This window comes from Fragaria vesca, linkage group LG4 (assembly GCF_000184155.1).
Source record: "Fragaria vesca subsp. vesca linkage group LG4, FraVesHawaii_1.0, whole genome shotgun sequence".
NCBI lineage: Eukaryota > Viridiplantae > Streptophyta > Magnoliopsida > Rosales > Rosaceae > Fragaria > Fragaria vesca.
The window spans coordinates 5732485-5754366 of NC_020494.1; the positions used below are offsets into that span (position 1 = coordinate 5732485).

At 38.2% G+C, this 21882-nt stretch overlaps 1 protein-coding gene and 1 pseudogene across 2 annotated transcripts in view; both read right to left on the reverse strand.

Moving 5' to 3' along the window:
- LOC101304864 overlaps window positions 1-21882 on the reverse strand; it is a 37232-nt pseudogene that overhangs the window by 7518 nt on the left and 7832 nt on the right. The gene's annotated exons all lie outside the window — the stretch shown is intronic.
- On the reverse strand, window positions 14356-16822 carry LOC101300432. The gene is made up of 2 exons (XM_004296538.1): window positions 16239-16822; window positions 14356-14668 (listed from the first exon to the last, which is right to left on the reverse strand). The coding sequence occupies exons 1-2, from the start codon at window positions 16315-16317 to the stop codon at window positions 14427-14429; spliced, it is 321 nt and encodes a 106-aa protein (XP_004296586.1). The 5' UTR covers window positions 16318-16822; the 3' UTR covers window positions 14356-14426.

The following is a 21882-nucleotide window of genomic DNA, read 5'->3' on the forward strand; positions in this document are numbered from 1 at the left end:
ACTAGATAATTAGATTCAATATAGATATCCTTGACAATATTATTGTGCATGAACTTGCAAGCAGTCAAGGTCGAATGTTTGCAAAAAGCAAAGGTTCTTCAGCATTTGCAGGATCAAATGTTTGTGAAAAGCAGAGGATGTTCAGCATTTACAACTGAGTACAAGAATTTTGATTATGTCTTCATTTTGTATGGTTGTTCAATTTACAACTGTGTTGTGCATTGTAGTTGTATTGAAATATGGCCAAGTGATATATTTTTGTACCGCTTCAAATGAGAACATCCAGAAACATGGAATGTCTTTAACAAAGATGCAGTCAGGCATTACAATAAATGCAAAGGGCGTTAGTGATGTGACGGTGAATTTCATTGGAGCAACATTGGTACACGTTTGACAAGGAAATGACTGTTGACTATGTGATATGATGGTTTTGAATGATTTTGTTCGGTGAAGGTGTGATGCCCGCGCGTTTGAATTGCACACACAAGCTTAATGTTAATGGCACCTACTATGATGTCCCATGTACATATGAAAAATTGGTTCGTGTCTTGCTAAAAAATGTCCTTCCGTACCAATTTATATATCTTACAATTGCAAACTGTTATTTCCACTTACAATGCTAGAAAATCACAATATTGAGATGGACATGGTAGTCAATGTACTCACCATGTACTCGCAATATTTTCAGGTTTTTATCACTGTCCAAGTCAGTGCAGTTTGTCCATCACCTATGTGATATTGCTGCATTCTATCGGCATATCAAACAACAACAATATTGAACAAAACAGAAGCAATTGTGGTAGTTAATATCCGGCATTGCAAACCGCGGCAACGCGCGGGCATCACCTAGTAAATACTAGAAATTAAAGCTATGAAGTCAGAAACATACAGTTCCTTGAGGTACGGTAGCTTCACCAGTGATGGTGGAAGCACACCATCGAGGTCTTGACCCACAAGAAACCTGCAATATATACGAGGACCCAAAAACACAATCAACTTTGCCACATTGATAGTCATAATATTACAATTTGAGTTTAATCAGGGCATACATACATGGTTTGGACATGGCACACGTTGCCGGGGAAGGAACAGTTGCAGAAGAGGGTGTTGTTGTACTGATCCGTATGTGGAATTGAGAAAGTTGGAATATTTCTACATGGGTCGCTCAAATTCCAGTCCTTTTTGTTGAGTTGCTCAGCAATTTCATGAAGGGCTTGCACTGCCACACCCCCCACATTATAAGCAAAATCTCAAATCTTTTCCTTCGTAATTTCTACAAAGTTCAAATTATTAGGAAACAAAAGGAAACTCCCAACATACCCTCGTCAGCTGGAAGAGTCATGGCACCTGCTTCCAATGTGACTTGTGCCATGCAAATGAGCAATATGAAGATGACATCGTTCCTATAAATTCTCACCATTTTTCTTCCCTACCCACTTCTCCTTCATTCAGCTATGTATGAAACTATATATGAACTATGCCAAGATTTTATAATATCATCATCCATGGGAGTTTCATGGAAGATTAAACTATTTCTTACTTGTCAAGTCTAATCACGAGTTGAAGAAATAGGGTTTGCTTGACAAGTAAGACATAGTTTGAATGACAAGTAAGAAATAGTCCAATTTGTACTTAAGGACCTAGCTGATAAAGTATTCTCTTTCAGAAATGTCAATAATAGAAATTAATATACAAGTGGTAGATTACTACTTTCCTGTATTGTTCTCGTTCTTTTCCTTGTTTCTGTGACTACTGATTAAGAAAGTAGTATCTCACGTTTAAAACAATACAATTAAAAGTGAAAGATTGATACCAAGTCTGCTTCACTACAATACAATTAATTGGAAATCTAGTATCTCAAGTTTGCTTCAATCACATCCTGATAATGCTTAACTGAGATGTCTGCATAAGAATTTGATATGATATGGTAAGACTGATACTATAATATTTGTATTTGACAGTAATTCGAGTTCAGTAGTTCAATCCTGGAGATGAAAACTTGTTTGTGAGGAAATTTTAGTATAGAATTGTTTTACTTGAATGATGGATCCACCGAAACTAAGGTAGTATGCTGGCAGACTGGCAGAGTGTACTTAGATAGAAAAGAAACAAGCAAAAATGAATAAAAGAGTACGTGCATGATAATTGATAAATTTACTATCTCTCCACTTTCCAAATTCTTTTATCTGTAAGCCATTCCATTCCAAATAAACTGATAACGACTGAGTCAAGTCCATGCTTGGCAACATTTGCATTGTGGAAATTGTAACTTGTTTCAGTTCTAGCAGACTGAGACACTTGGGTCCAATTTTTCGTGTTTTCTAGTAAGTTGTGGCTATCTATTGCTGCGTCTCCTTTACATCGATCCTATATTGATCACCATCTCATTGAACTTTCAATATGACTGTGATGCCAAAGAAAGCAGTACTGTTCTTTTCTCTCGCAGAAAAAAAAATATATATATATTTGTATGCTAGCCCAAGTGATTTATCTTAATTTGACTCTGAGAAAGCTGACAATTCATAGTGTTATTTATCTTATTTTGAGTCATAAGCAAAGCTTCTCTGTGTTATTTTTCTTTTACTAAATGGTCCTCCTTTTTTCAATAACAACTTTCCACTAAGCTTCTTAAGCATATATGCAATTATTAAGTCAATACTAGAGTCATGCATATATGTCTGTTAATAATACTCAACGTAGAAGATGCTCTGTTTCATTATTATAAAAATAGGGAATGATTTATAAGTCAATCTCCACTTTTGTCCTTCATGAACTTGTGGCTGTGTTTCACAGCTTAGTTCAGATGCATGGATTAATTCTGCCGAGGAATCATTGTAAATAGGGAATGATTTGCATGCAAAGGGAGTATTCAATTCTGAGAATAAACACACAGCCAAACTTATAAATAGTAGCAAACAAGTCTTTCTGTATATAGTAAGACTGTACCTGAAAAATTATCAACCCAAGCAACTGATACTTAAACAAAAGAAGTCTAGGAGAAGGCAGATCAATGGGCAGGCAACATTGAACAGATTGCATGAGCAAAGCAAAGCATGCAAAATATGGCTTCTCTAACCACTGAAGCAGCAAGTTCTTCATCTTCTTCTCTCCCACCTTCTATATCACCAAAATAGTTACACCACTGGAGCAGACTATTTTTTAAACAATCGGTTTGAATCACGTGATGCATTCCAATTCCAATTCCTCCCCCGTTATACTAGCAGCAGCTGATTTCTTGGTGCCGAAATTGGTTGCAAATTTTTGGCATATAGAAAAAGTGAAATGTACAATAAGAATTCTTCATTTTAATGTTTTTCATTGTTGAGTTAATTGCTTGCAGATTGCACCATGCCACTTTGGTATAAGTTGCAACATATGCTCATTTTTTCAGCATTAAAATGATAAGTTTTTGTACTGGGATTTGACGTAATATTTAATTTTGAAACAAGATTATTTATGATTATTTTTGTTGTTTATAACATATGAATGACAATGAATTTAACTTCAAGAGAAACACCGAACAAAATTAAAGTACGCTTCCAACATTGATAAGCAGTCAAACGGAGAGAATCGCTGTGATGTATATCTTGAATGAGTTAAGCATGGTATCATCGGTTATGCATCAATTCGATCTCGTATAAATTTTAGATGTTGAAGAACTAACAATTTGATTTCCATCCTAAACATGACATTGCAAATTATACAAGAAAAAGTAGAGTGATCCGGAGATATATATACCTTCATTCAGACTTCTATGGAAATGAAATCTTACTTGATAGAAGTGAACTAAATTGATAATATGCAATTCAATCACATCAAGTTCTCAACCATATGATCGTTCGTAGATGGCCACGGGCAAAATATGATCGCAGAGAACACACATCGATCACATTACAATTAAAATCAAGTGAAGGCAAGTAGAAATATATATGCACTAATAAAAGCAATAGTAATTAAGTTTATTTCATCAAGGGAAATATCACAGAGAATTGATACATCCATAGTGTACGTACGTCACACAGGGTCATCACTTGGACGCCTGGTGAAGGAAGATAATGGACACCAGCAGAATAACTGGGATGATAATCACAACAGCCACGGTCCCGATGGACATGGGAAGAGCTGGACGCAGAACCAGAGTTGCGAAAACCAAACATATAGCCACAATCCACGACGAGTTGATAGAGGTGGAACCCTTACCAGGATCTGCTTCAGGAGCTCTTCGATGTTCGCGACGGTCTCTGCCGACGATGACATTTTGAGCTCTCGTTCGCCCACAAAACGGGTTCAGGGTTTTTGCTCTGGATTCTCAACTTAGTAGGACTAGTACGGTGTCACTTTATGGGACTGAAGAATATACATTTTTAAGAATGGAATAATTACATTAAAAGCAAATTAGATATTTAATGTATTTAATTATTTTGAAAAGTATTTGATTGCACTATATATGCCACAAACGTAATAATTTAATTTTCAAGATGAACCAATTCGAAGAATGGGGAAAGCCAACGTTCCCATTGCAGAAGCTATTGCGTTTAGAGATAGCCTCATCAAAACAAAAGACTTGAATTACATGAACATTTTAATTGAAGGTGATTTTTGAATTATATGAACATTTTAGTTGAAGGTGATTTTGCCTTAATTGTGTTATTAGAAGATTCAAATGCCCTTGGAAACTACTACAAATCATCAAGGATATCTAAATCATAACTTTCTCTTTCTTTGCTATCTCCTTCCACCATGTTATCTGGAGGCGAACTTTGTAGTCGATACTTTGGCGAACTTGGGTTACAGACTGGAACTTAACAGTGCTCAGAGATGACTTTGCCGATCTCAATTAAGAATGTAGTTAATTTTAACTTCTTTAGGGCTGGTTGCCCGTCAGGTGTTTCTTTATAATTTAGTCTTCTAGCTTAAAAAAACAACTGATCAAAAAATTCACACACAACCGCTCTTTGATTCAAAGGAGGAATGAGCAAAGTTTGCCGCCCGTAAATCCAAGGACAAATGAGCAAAGTTAATTTGGTCGGTTAGAGTGACCAAGTGCACACTACTAAGTTGACGGTTGAACCAAATAGAACGATAGCAATTTGACGAAGGTGTGGTGTGACAAGTCATAGCCAGGGACACGTCCCCTATGCAGTTGAGTTAGTTGCAACCCCAAATATGACAGCAGACCCATCAAGCCATGGCCGCAATACTTCACCTGAGACTGCGGCGAGTGTCATAGCTCCCCACTAACCAAAACGACCCCAAAGCCAAGAAGCCAAGAACACTGTAGAATTAACCCTTCAACTAAGGATTGAGTACAACTTATCAACCCTATATTTGCATAACACACGAATCTGCATTATTTAGCTTAAAGCTTATACGTATGTGTTCTAAACTAAGATGATACTTCATATACTTGAACTGCATTTACAGTGTTCTCAAGTCCCACAAGCTGCACATTTTCAGGAAAAAAAAAGACCCAGAAGATGCAATACTTACACACACTTCCCCAACTGGCCGGGTCACTCATAAAACTGTAAAACCATAGATAGCTAGCTCAGAGGCAACAGGAACTAAACACAGGCCACATTTAAAACTACAACTGCAATCATCCAAAGATTCTATACTAGAGAAACATATAGCAGATCACAAAACACAAAGGCCACATTTAAGATTCAAATGTTACATTTGTGCCCATGATCAGAATAATCAGATATATGTACCTGATCATCTGAAATTCGCTCGACATCTATGACACCATAAGTGACATTAGGTATAAATAATGCTCCTGCAGCCATCAAAATATGGTTCCCAACTGACACGACCCACCCCAAATTTCACCCTGAAACCCAGAGTAAGTCGTGCGGGGACCAACTCCAAGGAAAATTTTACCGAAAAATCGGCATAACCTCCCTTGAAAATGGACAACCCTTCCTAATAATACCTGCAAACACTTCTGAAAATTTAAATCCAACCTTAAACTCCTGGAGCCTCCGTGCTCCCCAAATCACAACACCACCCAAATTATTTACTAATCTAAACAAATCTCATATCCAACCATTTATAGGTTCAGAGCAACTCTAACAAGAAGAAAGAAAACATAATAAATTAACAAACGGAAGCTATATGATGACTATGCCTCATCCCCATGTACGTCCGACCTCAACTATGCAATCCTGCAAACTGGGCATTTTTAAAACGAAGAGCCCAGGGGAAAACATTTGAAACACGTTAGAGTGAGTGGACAAAAACAAATTAACGAATAAAATATTTATGTTTCCCCAAATCAATTTCCAAGAAAAATCGAATGCATGCTGCAAGCGATAAAACTTTTATCTCATAAATGTCGAGCCTCTCAGGCTCTATAATATATGTATGTATTTACACACGTCCTATACTTCCCTAATATAAATTCCATAAGTACGTACTAATATAGGCTACTACGCTACGCGTCCAAACGTCTCACGTTCAACGCCTTTAATAGCGGTGCTACACTACGCCATTAAGGTGGAACAGACGGGTTGTTATAAATATCGTGTCCATACCCCTATATGAATTAAACACTCATATAGGGCTACTACGCTCGCGTCCAACTCTCACGTCACACCATAATGCAGCTATATGCTACGCCATTAAGGTGGACAGACACATAGGACTAGCTAGCATTTTTATACATACTCTCCTCATAAACACATATTTATATTCACCGAAAATCCCATTTTCGGTAACTCTCCAAGAGAAATAAAATCATAAAAATAAAATGACGTCAAAATGCTACACAACAATAATTGTTCATCTATGAACTATAGCATGCATTTTATTTAAAACAAAGGTCCACTCACAACTCTAGGCATAAGCCCGATGAAATCCAAATCGCCACTCCAGAGAGGTTTCTTCCAACCCTGGCACAAATATAAAATTAATTTCCCAACTAAAACTCCAATATTTAAACAAAATAGGCAAAATTAACCGAGAGCCATAACTACGCTCATCATTGCCTAACTTCGATATTCTTAAATCGAAACGATCCGAACTTAAATATCATACTCAGCAGCCGTACGTAATTACAACCTCCCAAAAAATACGACTTAAATCCTACGGCCGGATTCTACATTAATTAACCGCCAAAAATACCACACTTCGGAAATTCATAAACCTATCCAAAACTCATCCAAAAATTCCATAACTCACTTCAAAAAACTCCCCTTAATATTCTAAATTTAAAACCCTAAAAATCTTCCAAACAGTGGCGGCGCCGGCAGCGGCGCCCGGAGGCCAATTCCGGCGACCTCCGATTCCTATGAAATTTTGACAGCATCTTCCTCTCATCATGCTCTACAACTTTCCTAACTAGCACAAACCCAAAATCCAAGCCTAACTAGGTCAAACGAGCAAAAACATCCTAGAACTTCCACCTCTAATTTCTCCTTACCTGAAGCGAACCGGAGTGAGCCCTTTTAGGGCAAGGTAGCTGGGTTGGAGACCTTCAAAACCGTACCAAGCTTGCCCGGATTGGTGGCCGGAGGAGGGAGTTCCGGCGAAGTGAAGCTTTGGACAGTCAGACCTTTCGGGTGGCACCGCTCTCTCACGGCGGAGCTAGGGCTCCTCTCACCGGTCCAGGGAGGTTGCTGGGTTGGAGGTCGACCGAACGGGACTGGTGCGGCGGCGGTTGGTGGCCGGACGGCGGCGGGAGGACGGCCGGAAAACCGGGCAGCGGGAGGAGCTCGGGGAGAGAGAAAACCGGGAAGAAAAAAAAAGAGAAGGGAGAAAATGGCTTTGGGCCTCCTCCCCCAAAACCGGTCCAACTTAATACCCATTTAAAACAAACCCAACTCCAAAAATAAAACACCCCGAAAAATAATACTCGAATAAAAATTACCTTTTACTAGCTAAAATTTACCATTTTTACCGTCGTCATATTTTCCTCCTACGAATAATCCTCTGAGCATAACCGTCCCCGAAACCCCTCTAGGGACCAATTAAACTATAACTTCAATGATAGAGACAGTAAAATTCTTATTATAACCAAGCTAGTAAATAAGGTAAAAATTTACGGATCGGGATGTGACAATTCTCCCCTCCTTATAAAAATTTCGTCCTCGAAATTTACATACCTGACATTCGAAGAGATAGGGATACTGCTACCTCATTTGCTCCTCTGATTCCCAAGTAGCTTCTTCTACTTGGTGACTCCTCCACAGAATTTAACAAGAGGAAAAGATTTGCTTCTAAGCAGTTGCTCCCTCTGGTCTAAAAACTGAACCGGATCCTCATCAAAGGTCAAATCTTTCTACAAAATAATCGGCTGCTCTTGCAACCCATGAGAGGAATCGGCAATAAACTTGCGAAGCATGGATACATGAAACACATTATGTATCCTGGATAACTCTGGAGGCAAAACTAACTGAAACGCAAGAGAGCCAACTTGATCTAAAAACCCATAAGGACCAATAAATCTCGGACCAAGCTTTGCACGTTACTAAAACGTACCACCCCTTTCCAATGAGACAATTTTGAAAACACCCAAAATACTCACTTGAAACTCATGGTCCTTCCTGCGAACATCTTTAAAACTCTACTAGCTACTAAGAGCTGCTTTGAGTCTAACTCTGACTCCTTTAACCTTTTCATCTGAATCCTGAATTATTTTAAATCTTCTCGAAGACTCTAAGTCCTTCGTTGAACTACCACTAACGTTAACACGTAAGTGAGTTCAGTGATACCTATTCCAGAGTACGAGTACCCATAGGTATGCACACTCTTTCCTGAGCAATGGAAATAGCTAATCCAAATAAAACGCATAAATTTGCTATCACCATCGGGCTCAAATCTCCTAACGTCACGCAACAACCTCGATAGCACGCTGCTCACAACTCGACAATGAAGCTCACTTGCTAGGAAACTAAAGTTCACATATTCCCACATGCTTATAGGGGTCAAAATTAAGACCCGCTAATTGAACAGATTTTTAAGGATGCAGACACTATAGAACTGCAACAATCACTCCTACTACTGAGACACCTCGCAGAGTCTTTCGCGGAGCCAAAGCTCTCGCAAGTCCACAAGATAACCTTGCTCTGCCTAAATGACCAGTCCACCAACATATGATAACCTCGATTGCCGAAATAACATTATGAAAAGATCAATACCACGACACTTAGATCTCTCCACCAAAACTATTACATTACCATTTTCTGCACCACAAACTAGCAACTTATGGGAATTTCCAACTCTCTCCTGATTCTGCTATCTCCACTATTATTTACCAAAAACCAGAACATAATCTGAAGCATGACTAACACGTGGAAACTAGATATTCCTCCTTGCTTGCCATAAACAAAAAAACTAATTAATGCCCACGAAGATTGGCACAATCAATTCATGATGCTAACTTGACGTTGAAATCCACGTAAAAAGAACACCTTCTTTTAAGCATTGACAAAATTTACATCTCCAGCCATGCTACTTATTCGGGTGCAACTGCGACCCCAAAAGCAATCATTAAAAAAAAACACACGGCTCACTCTAGCCGTTCCATAAGAATGATTCTAAATGCCAAAACCTTTGGATCCGACAAACACATTTCTTTTTCTACCTCCATAAATAATTAATCTGATAGAAGAAGACGATCTGAAAAATCAGACACGCTCAAGTCTCCTACACATCACAGGGCCATGACTTCCCACCAAAAAGATTCTTCGAAAACCGAGCTTGCAATAACATGCGACTAACAAAAGCAAAGATAAATTTTTATACAAGACCTCCCAAATCATACTTGGATCAATGAGTGGTCCCACCACAATACGATCCCGAGAAGAGACGCTGATCAACCTATCAAAAACTACTACTCTCAATATTAAAACTCTTAATAAAACTTGACTCTAGACGCTTCTTGAGTCAACAGGGGAAAACCCTCTTCCATAATGCTACATCATGAAATATACCTACAACAACACAAACCATGAAATCAACATCACCATGCAACTCTTAAACTACCACATAGGATTTACAGCATCAAGACTCATTGCTTAAATGAACTCCAGCTCACTTGGAATCACCACTGGATTTATTCCGGATCCATGACTACGACACAACTACCAATTTATCATTTACCTCAAAACTTTGAAAAATAACCAGAATCTCTACCCTTCAAATCGAAGCGTTAAATCCGCATTCCAAAATTTCAAGCTCTGAGGCTGCTACCCAAAAACTACAATAGGAATAATTTAAATATTCTCATACACACCACAACCAAAACTTTACTCCATCTCACCAAATTAGAAATAAGGTGAGAACAGATCCTCCCATTGTTGTGTCGTAGTTAGTCACCCATTGCGACGAAGTGATGCCAAAAACCAACTTCGATCACAAATTTGAGACTTACATCAACCACCCGGAATGACATTGCTTAAAAATTACTTTGGACACCCACGCACTCTTGCTTTATGATCCAGTGGGTTCTATTCTACCGCTGCCACTTCCACTAATTTCATGCAACTACCTTAGAATTTATAAAACAAAAACTCATGACAACACCTATTTAAAATTTCACCATGAGCTGTCGTAAAACCGAAGCGACCACAACCATCCCGCTCTTACTCCACCATTACTTTTCAATTCCATTTAAATTTATCATCTTCCCAAACACTCAACAAATTTGGAAACCAAACTTCAACACCCAGAATTCCGAAAGAATCCATAACGTCCCCACGATTAAAATACTACAGCCGACAGAAGTCGCTCAATGTTTTAAAGCTTGCTCGAAGCTCTAAACTTTTGATGACACCATTCAATTTGCAATAATTCCCCGACCGCGACACAACATCAAGTTGTCACAACGCACTGACGAATGACTTTTGTAAAACCAACAATCCAAGTCATTCTACTTAGTGCTTTAACAAACTTCAACTAACCCACAATAGAGACCAAAATCATCAGAAATCTTACTATTCATCGACTACTAACATCCATCATTTTCAAAATATATTACCACTACCATCTGGATAAAATGCTCTAAGGATAGAAACATATCCATAATTAGCACTGTAGAAACCAGAACATATACCGCCATAACCAAAATTATCCCAACATGTTCCCAATTGATTTATGTTGCAGATAAAATTTTTGGCAAAATGGTCTTCAATCAAGACTTATCTAAATTGACATTTAGCTCTTTATGCAGCAATACCTTACCACCCAATCACTAGCCACAAATTTCCTAAAACCTTGATTAACCCAAGACTAGGGTCCTCAACAACTCATATAGGTACCCATTTGAATTACCATTGGATACCTCACCTCATCATTTCAACTAACTTTTTCATCAATAGAATACACCACTACTTCGAACTTTCCTTCCAACTTAACTCTCTCAGAAGTCACGTAACTCAATACCAAAATCTCCCATCAATCAATTTTTGACTCCAATCTTGCCCACTAAAAAAAAATGGACAACTTCAAGGCATTAATCATCAACATTTCACCCAACAGATTTGCACAAGATGCTCACCTTAGCATCTTAATCTGAAACCTTAATCTTAATTAACCCAATCAATCATTGGATACCTGAAAGGAATGCTAACAAGCTTTTTCGTTCCCCACTCGCAAAACAACTCCAACAATTAATATCAAAGATATTAATTTAATGAACCTTGGAATAGGTGCAAACTATACATCTTTTCAAAACTCGAAGGATGAACACTCAAGAGGTCAGCGTACGGAGGCATAGTCTTAGAGATGTAGACATTTATGGCACACTACTGTCCATAAATAAAAGAAGAACAACTACATCACAACCTTAATCAACACATAGTGTCTTCAGCATATAATGCTAATAGATCCGCCGCGGTCAGACCATCACTCTATAGACACTGAGCATGACCAAGAATATGAGGTAGTACTAAAAAGAGAAAGGAAACGAATAACCTAGTGCTCTGATACCAACTGACACGATCCACCCCAAATTTCACCCTGAAACCCAGAGTAAGTCGTGCGGGGACCAACTCCAAGGAAAATTTTACTGAAAAATCGGCATAACCTCCCTTGAAAATGGACAATCCTTCCTAATAATACCTGCAAACATTTTTGAAAATTTAAATCCAACCTTAAACTCCTGGAGCCTCCGTGCTCCCCAAATCACAACACCACCCAAATTATTTACTAATCTAAACAAATCTTATATCCAACCATTTATAGGTTCAGAGCAACTCTAACAGGAAGAAAGAAAACATAATAAATTAACAAGCGGAAGCTATATAATGACTATGCCTCATCCCCATGTACGCCCGACCTCAACTATGCAATCCTGCAAACTGGGCATTTTTAAAACGAAAAGCCCAGGGGAAAACATCTAAAACACCCTAGAACTTCCACCTCTAATTTCTCCTTACCTGAAGCGAACCGGAGTGAGCCCTTTTAGGGCAAGGTAGCTGGGTTGGAGACCTTCAAAACCATACCAAGCTTGCCCGGATTGGTGGCCGGAGGAGGGAGTTCCGGCGAAGTGAAGCTTTGGACAGTCGGACCTTTCGGGTGACACCACTCTCTCACGGCGGAGCTAGGGCTCCTCTCACCGGTCCAAGGAGGTTGCTGGGTTGGAGATCAACCGAACGGGACCGGTGCGGCGGCGGTTGGTGGCCGGACGGCGGCGGGAGGACGGCCGGAAAACCGGGCAGCGGGAGGAGCTCGGGGAGAGAGAAAACCGGGAAGAAAAAAAAAGAGAATGGAGAAAATGGCTTTGGGCCTCCTCCCCCAAAACCGGTCCAACTTAATACCCATTTAAAACAAACCCAACTCCAAAAATAAAACACTCCGAATAAAAATTACTTTTTACTAGCTAAAATTTACCATTTTTACCGTCGTCATATTTTCCTCCTACGAATAATCCTCCGAGCATAACCGTCCCCGAAACCCCTCTAGGAACCAATTAAACTATAACTTCAATGACGGAGACAGTAAAATTCTTATTATAACCAAGCTAGTAAATAAGGTAAAAATTTACGGGTCGGGATGTGACACTATGTAACCTTTTAGCCAAAAACGCTACATTACCATGAATTCATAGCTAGTCTAAGAATGTGGACATATCCAGTAGCAGGTTTCCATGATTTTCAAGACCCCAGCCAAGGGAGAACCATTTTGACAGGCAAATCACCAGTAGATGAGAATCAACAATAACCATATTTCCATGACTCTTTTTATTGTTTTATACATAAATCATCATGACTTCAATCAACCGAAAGCTAAACAAAAAGGGAAGATAGTTCTACCACGAAAACACCAACATCATAGTTGTGCAGAGAATGACTTATATGTGTTGTTATTGTGCAGATACTGACTTCATTAATACATAATATTATTCTCCAGACACTGACTTCATTTATATATTGTACAGACCAAAAATGTATAATAATAGAAAGAAACTCTAGACACAAGAAAATACACTAGATAGAAACCACAATATGCAGGTGATCGAATGATCTCTTATGCCCTAATACCTATTAGATTTCAAGATATGTTCACACTAAAGATTTTAAATCCCATCATATAAATGGGATTAAGAGTTAGTAATGCTCGATCTCCAACAAAAATACTTAATAAGCTCTCATCCTTAAGACACTATATAATAGTATGATCATATGGACACAGCCACCTTCCAGTAGTAGAATTGACTCCATTACTATCAAGATCCTGGCAAAGGACTACACATACACCTGAATCATAATGGTTGCTGTAAAGACTAACCCCTTGGAATTGCATACAAACTCCAATAACAAAAGTGCTTAAGTGAGATAACATGCATTGTGTTTTCAGTCTATTTCACTCAACAAATTGGAGAATTACAGAGCAGCTATATATGACCCTACTTTGCATTCACCATATGATGTTTTCAAATGCAAACCATTCTTCATATGTAAACTATGACCCTAGTTTGTGTTTTCAGTCTATTTCACTTAACCAAGTGGAGGATAACTGCATTCTTCACATGCTGTTTTAAAAAACAGTGAAGATTGGCTAAACCTTACTAGTAATGAACACCTGGGAAAGGATGCTCCAATGATCAAGACTTAGGAATCTAAACAGTCCCAGATGCTACGGTTATCTAGATGAATCTCTTGGAAATTTCTTGTGCTAATTAGATTATGACAAACCACAAATAACTGACAACTTAGGTTTTGGAAACCACCATTCAATTAGTTAAATAGCTAATACAAAGCATAATTTGATTACGACTAACCATTATAGATAGGTACTTCTAATAGAAAGCACTTACATGGCAACAACAGCATAACATGTATGGGATACACATAAATTCCATCCTCACACACAAGTTAAAGTCTCCATGTAAGGAAAAGTAACATCCTCTTGAGTATAATGATAATCAACATCATCTTGAGTATGATCATAGTCACCTAAAGCTTGAAAAAGTTCCTTATTGCCTAACTCAACAGATGTCTTGAAGCTAGGTCTTCCCTCAGATTATAGGATATGATCTTACCAGGCAGCTGCAACAAAAGATGAGTTGAAGTATCCTCAACCCCATTATCTGTCTCATCCTCTTGAGAAAGGCCCAAGACAACACAAGCATTCCAATCCTCTCCAGGAAGAGCTGCGACTAGCAGATTAAGATCAACACGATACTTGACAAGCCAGCCAGGGTAGTCCCTCTCCATCTCTATTGCTAGAAATCATGGATTTATTGAATGTAAATGCTGAAAACAACAAAGAAGAGAAAGAAGACTATGGAGGCTACATTGTGTCTATCTTGATTAAGAGAGAATGAGGTTACAACAATACATATAGGGCTTAGAATATAAACCCCCCCCCCCAACCATATGCTTGGGAACAAGCATAATGGTTGCCTGCAAACTACACAGATATAGACCCAAAAAAAAAAAAAAAAATACAAGAAAACACCTAATTCAATAACCCAACAACTTGATATGATAAGATCAACTAGCTTCCATCTTGACTTGCAACAAATGTGTTAACACTGGAATCACCCAAGTATATATAATGGCTGGATCAAGATATATAAGTCTCAAATGCATCAGAACAGAGTCTTCTTCAATGCTCAAGATACTGTATGCAATATCAGTCAAGGCTTTCAAGCAATAGCAACACGACTTCAAGCTGAGAAGCCAATAACCAAGCATCTATAAGATCTTGCTGGCTTGTTGGTCGCGGCAACAAATGAGGCAACATAAAGGAGGAGAGCAAGGGTAGCAGTGCATCAAACAAACCATAAGATGAGGAAAAACTGAAAATTCTTCTTGAACTTGAAAAATTTGTTGATATCTGACTTTGCATACTGGAAAATCTAAAAGGTTGCATCCACTACACACTGCATATTACCTACCATTCTGCTACATATGCATTTGCATGGTCTCACTTTTAATGAGGTGCCCACAGCCTTAGCCCAAAAGATTATAAAGGAAAAAAGAACAAAAAGAAAGGAAAACAAAAAAGCAGAAGGCAAAAACGAATGATAGTGCACTTTTTCAAAATTTGGTTTAGAAAGTAAGTGAACAGATTTTGGACTTGAGGTTTCATTTTGTATCGTAATTGAATAGAAGCAAAGACTGAAATTGAACATAGAAGCAAAGACTGAAATTGAACAGGAATCCAAATGCCACTGGTAATTGTACAAAGTTGTTTGAAATATAATTGTACAAACAAAGTGAAAGTGAAGCTTAAAGGATAACAAGACCAGATTTGGTAAAAATTTCATTGGTAATTGTACAAAATTTTGTTTCAATGGAAATTATAGAGAATAAGAATGGAAAAATAGGCTAAAAAGAAATCAAAAATGGACAAGACTGTGGGCAATTGAATATGTTCAAGCAGCATATGAGCATATCGGGCCAAACCACAACAAATCAACCTTATAACCCCATGTTGAAATACAACTCAAACCATTCCGAGAACAATCAACCAGCTCTAATCAATCATTCCAATAGCAGACATAGCCCAAATCTTCAATTTTGATAACATGTAAACACCTCCCAGAATATACATAACTAGCACAAGAAGCCACACATCAAACAGAAATCCAACTCATCTAGCCAGAATCTCTAGTCCAGAAGAAATATAAAACTCTTCTTCAAACTTTAAACTTCAACTTAAACTTCATCAATTGACAAAAGAAATTAAAATCGGACAAATAATGATACTAGCCAAGACAACCGAGATCACAACCTCAATAGCATGATTCCAAGAGATAGAAATGACCAAATCTGAAAAGAGATTACCATCGGTAAGAGAATATGAAGATGGGAGCTGGCTGAGAGGAGAGAGCCACATCACCGGCTCAGAATACCCATCTCGCATTCACCGTAGAATCTCCTTCTCCGACATCATCCTGACTAAATCTAAGAACGACGGATGGAAAAGAGACTACATGAGACCGTGCCGGAGAGAGAGAGGACCAGAACGCGAACCAAAGATGGCGATGAAGGCGAACAGAAGAAGTCGTACTGGGCATCTCTGATGGGAGGACTGACGTCTTCGATTTGACAAGATTGGAGGCTAGGGTTTCGATTTGGGGAAAGAGAAATCGCTAAGAGATTAAAATGCGGAAGCAAAGAGAAAATCACAAAAGCCACAAGGTACCAGAACGGGTACCATGGGCTCTGATACCATGCTAGAAATCATGGATTTATTGAATGTAAATGCTGAAAACAACAAAGAAGAGAAAGAAGAGAAAGAAGAGTTTACGTTGTGTCTATCTTGATTAAGAAAGAATAAGGTTACAACAATACATACAGAGCTTAGAATATAAAATAACTTAAATTTCCTTGCGACTTGATTGTCATAAATCTAGCATATATTTAACATATCAAGTCTTGCAATGCTCCAAAGTCTCAATTAAATACAAACGGCCGCCGCACTCTCCAAAACATACACACTCGAACTTCGGCCAATCAGTGGGAAGGGCAAGGTTTTTGACAGACAAGGGGAGAGGAGGAGGAGTGGCAGGGGCAACTCTCAATCGTTCTTCACCTACATCAAAGTAATGCAACAGATCACAATCATTTCTTAACCAAGCGTCTTCTTCAGACCATAGACCGTCCCGTATCCTTGTCCTACCCCAACACAAGCCAACATGCATTCTATCTCTTATCCAATGAATCGCGCCATTGCAGTACACGGCGCCCTCCCTGCTCCTCTCGTCAAACTGCATAGCCTTCTCCCTACAATCATCGCTGGGGAAGAAAGGAAGATCGAGACGCTTCCACTCTGCCGTCTCGGATGAATACATCTCTATATGGTGGTGGCCTTGGTCACGATGATCATTCCAGTAGAAGTAGTACGAGTGGTTGGCCGGTCAGGCAGAGTACCTTGTAATGTGGAGACTTGGAAGGGTCAAATGCCAGAGCGTAGCGCACAAAATAGGTGTCTGGGTTGACGCTGGGAGAATAAAGAGGAAGGAACTGATTAGTGGTGGGATTGACTACATATACCGGATCAGGATTTCTTCGTTGATAAGTTACAGGGATGTGGCAGAGGAAGAGGCCATTGCAAGACTGGAGAATTCTCAATTTGGATCCATCAGGGACGGAATCGGTGAGGGTTTTGAAGAGGTTCCACCCGGGTGGCATTTCATTGTTTTTAAGAGGGATGGAGTTGAAGGATTCGCTTTCTTCTAGGGTTAGGGTTTTGGTGGCGGCGACGGAAGTCGGGGTCGGAAATGAGAGAGAGCCAATGCTTGGAGACAGACTTGAAATGGATCAGAGATAGAGCAAGCACCCTTAATTACCAGGATCTGCTTCAGGAGCTCTTCGATGTTGGTGACGATTTCTGCCGACGATGATGACATTTTGAGCTCTCAATCTTCCACCCAAAAGAGGGTGAAGGGTTTTTGCTTTGGATTATGAAGTCTCATCTCAGTACTGATAGAGCAAAAAAACGGTCAAAAGAAAAAATCTCTATTAATTAAGGCAATTTGCCTTGTGGAACTGTCATGGTTAAATTTTGAGATATCCCTCAAATTACCCCTACATGTAGAACTCTTAAAACAAACACAAATTAATAAGTGAAGGGTAAGATAGACAACCTCCAAATCCAGAAATCTCTTAATTTGTCAAAAAAAACAAAAAAACAAAAATCTCTAAAACAGTTACCTGCAACTGACGACCAAATTTTATGGAGAGAAGAGGAGTTGCCAACTCCCACTTAAATTCAGTTTCTTTGCATTATCTTCTATATCTATTAAACCGTGCAAAAGACGTTCTCCTCTTTGTTATGAAATCTCTTGCTCTCGATCATATACGTCAAAGATGAATACCACGGGTTAGTTCAATAAACTGATTAGCAGTTTTCTTCTTATACGTTCTCTCTTCTTCTTATTCTAAACCCTTATCATTCTCTCTTTCTTTCAAGATATGCCGCTTTACTCTTTAACACATAAAGGTAATCACCTATTTTGTTATTGCAGATCATTCACACCTTTTCGTTCATATTTTTCATTTGCTGCAAACAACTAAGATCATATTCATCAAAGCTTTCCATTTGTATATTTTGGTATGCATATTGTGATATAATATTTCTGTTTCTGTCAAGGTGCAGGAGCTTTAGGGGTTTCATATTTATACCAAGGCACAAAAAATCCTACATAGTCGTTGATATAATAGAATCCTTGAAAATCGACTAACTTTTCAATACCACTAGATTTGGAATGATATTTTAAAGTCATGATTGAATACCAACAGATTTTTAAGGACTTTTTCAAATCTGAATTGAATACCTATAAAGTTTAGAAATACAAAAAAAATCCTATAGAATCTTAAATGAATACACCCCCCTTAGATTAGATTATGGCTGCGATTTCACCCCTTCTTATGAACTCTTTTTTTCCTGATTTTTTCGAATTGTTTTTTGATGACGGTTTCGACTTGCACAAATAACAACCGTTCCGTCCCAATCTCTTTATGTTTTCTTTTCCTCATCTTCCTCGCCTTGCACAAACAAAACACAATGCCACATATTGCAGTTATAATTCTCTCCAATTAAACGGCTTATTTCTATATAGAAGTCGGGCTTTTCTTTTCTATGAGTTGCCATGAGGTACCTATTTTCTTCCTGTATCACTTTTATGAATTTTCCATTGAAGGATTAATTCTTTTTCTTCCTGCCTCAGTTCGTTACTTGGTTGACACCATGATTCTTGATAAATAATACTATTGCGAAAGGATGAGGGATAGAAGGGTTAACGAGGAAACAGATCGGGTAGGTTTGTGTAGATCAAACTGAACATGGTTATTTATTTTTCCAAATTCAATTTGTACGTCGAGTCGATGTTCGGTCAGGTGTGTAGGTCACTGCATATTATTTTTATGATCTCAAAGTGAATTACTTCAAGCATCTGGGGTTGAGGCTTATAATTTAACCTTTTGTAGTAGTGGGAATATATGTAGGCATGTAGCATTCGAGGTGTATCAATGGATCCATTGCACAACTATGCAGAAGAACATACTGACTTGCTGATTACGGTAGTCTATAAATGTAATTGCCTTAAGGGGTACTGTGAAACATGCAAGTGAGATTTATTTACCTGTTTTGGGGAGTTTTGTTCATTGCTTCCTAGCCGGGTCCCAAAGTTTGTTTTGTTCTTTGTCATTAACAGTAGTTAAGGACTTGAGGTATATATTGCATGAATTGGTTATATGTATCCACTTTTGAGACGCTAATGGACAATCAATTGGTAATTCAAAGCAACTGCTTGATATTGAGTTTAAAAAGTTGCCTATTGCATTATGATGTTTCTATCTAGCAAGAAGAAAAGTTTGTGTTTATGGCGCAAAAAAAAAAAATTATATTTTTCATTACTACATCAACATATGTTGTAATAGAATGACTTCTCGCACGTACGACCGTGGCCCTTTCGCACGCGCATCATGTGTGCAGGAAGGCTAGAAGTCATAATAATCCACTAGATATATATTGTCATAACTATCCCTTCTTTTGCATATGACCAATTCATGACAACAACGAAAAGTGGTGATACTGTCTTTGTTTAAGTCTTTTTTTCTTAGTTAATATTCTTTATAAAAAAAATTTTTAAAAAAAAAGAGACAAAGTGCAAATGAATTTTATCAGATTTTCCAAAAATTATAGACGAGCGGCTTCCACGTATGTTGTTATGTTGTTAGTTTTCGTTTTTTTCATCTGTCTTACAGTTGAGTGCATTCCGATTAAAAATTAAAAATAAAAATGAAACGAATCTACGTTATTATTTTGATTTTGTTTCATCAGTCTTTACATATTTGTGGATTTTGTATACAAAATAAAAATATTAGAACAAAAAAAAATGAAACGCATGCGCGAGAGCGGCCTTTTCGCACGCGCATTGCGCATGCAAAAAGGCTAGTATAAAGAAAAAAAATTACTATAAGCTTTGCGGACACGTGCTGCGTCTAGGCGGAGCTTAATGTCATGACATGAACGGGTTGGGGTCCACTATTAAAAAAAAAAACTAAAAGGAAGAACCAAAATTACGAGAAGGGTCGGATTACTTCAGTCTGGTTTAAAGCTTCAAACTTCAAGCAAGAAGATGAAGATTCACCGTCGCTTCTCTTTGGTATTTCAAACTCTACAGGGCAGTGATAATCCTCATTGCATTTAAGCCACTATTATTCTTCGACCATAGTGTAGCAAAGTGTTCTGTGTTCATGAATTCTTGCAATGGCTCCCAGAAAGAAATCCAGAATTCCAGACCCACTTTTATTATGAATTTGAGCAAAATATTCTGTCTTTGAGGAACAACTGCAATTTGTGGTGCTGCTATGTATCACTTCTTATATATATTATCAAGCGATAAACTAGCTCGCTTGATCTCTGTGTGCTGAGATATGAGGTACAGGCTTAGAGACAGATTAGCCTAGCCTGATCTGTTACTATTAAGGAATCAATCTGGTTTACAGTTGAGTTCCGCCATTCTGAAGAGCCGACTTTACTAATGCCTAGTAATGAAGTAGATTTAGAAGTCTTCAGGATTTGGGTTAGACTTCTATCATTTCTTGAGGACATTTTGGATGGAAGATACAACTCGTAAAGCACTATGACTATGAACAATTTATCAATAAGAATTATTTGGAAAGATCTGTTGATCATCTGGTACTTTTGTTCCGGGTTGGAAAGGCCGGAGGAACGGATGGCCTTTGAGCTAGTGTTTCCATTTGCATTTAATCTTTATATCCATAAAAAGATTAGATAATGCGAGTTTGTAGCACAGTATTGATGTGTGTTTAACAAGTCTTGTTTCAAACTTTTTTGATAATCCTATGCAGCTGAATTCTACCCTACTTTTCGCAACACATAGGTCTGTAATCTAAGAAAGCTCTAATATCTGGTTCACTCTTATACTGTGGTTGCTAAACCAGACTTCCCTTCTGTTCTTCTTTGCAAGCTCCTTGTGTAACTGGACATCAAAATTGTTGTTTAAGTTTCTATATCTACACCCAAAGCAAATGATTCCAACAAAAAAGTATGTAAATCCTTTGTAAGGAGACAACGTGATAAACCACGTTGATGCTAAAACATAGGTATATCTCATTAGAGAGAGGCCAGTACATATATATTTTAGCTTTTGTAGTGGAGCACTATGCTATTCGCTAGTCTTTTGGACCCAAGAAATATCATGAGATATATAAGTTGTTTTATGACGATTAGCTGCAGTGGTAGAGCATTATAGAAATGTACACATAAGTGACATAAATCCATAGGTTGTTGGCATATAACACTTCGTGTGCGGTTGAGTTTGGAGCTGGAGGTAATGGTTATGTATCTCATCTTTTTGGTTTGTCTACAAAGAGTGAATTACCACAAATTGTAAGAGTAATTGTATCAGTAACAGTAGGATTGCCTCTGTTTAGAAGTTTGGTCTCTCTCTCTCTC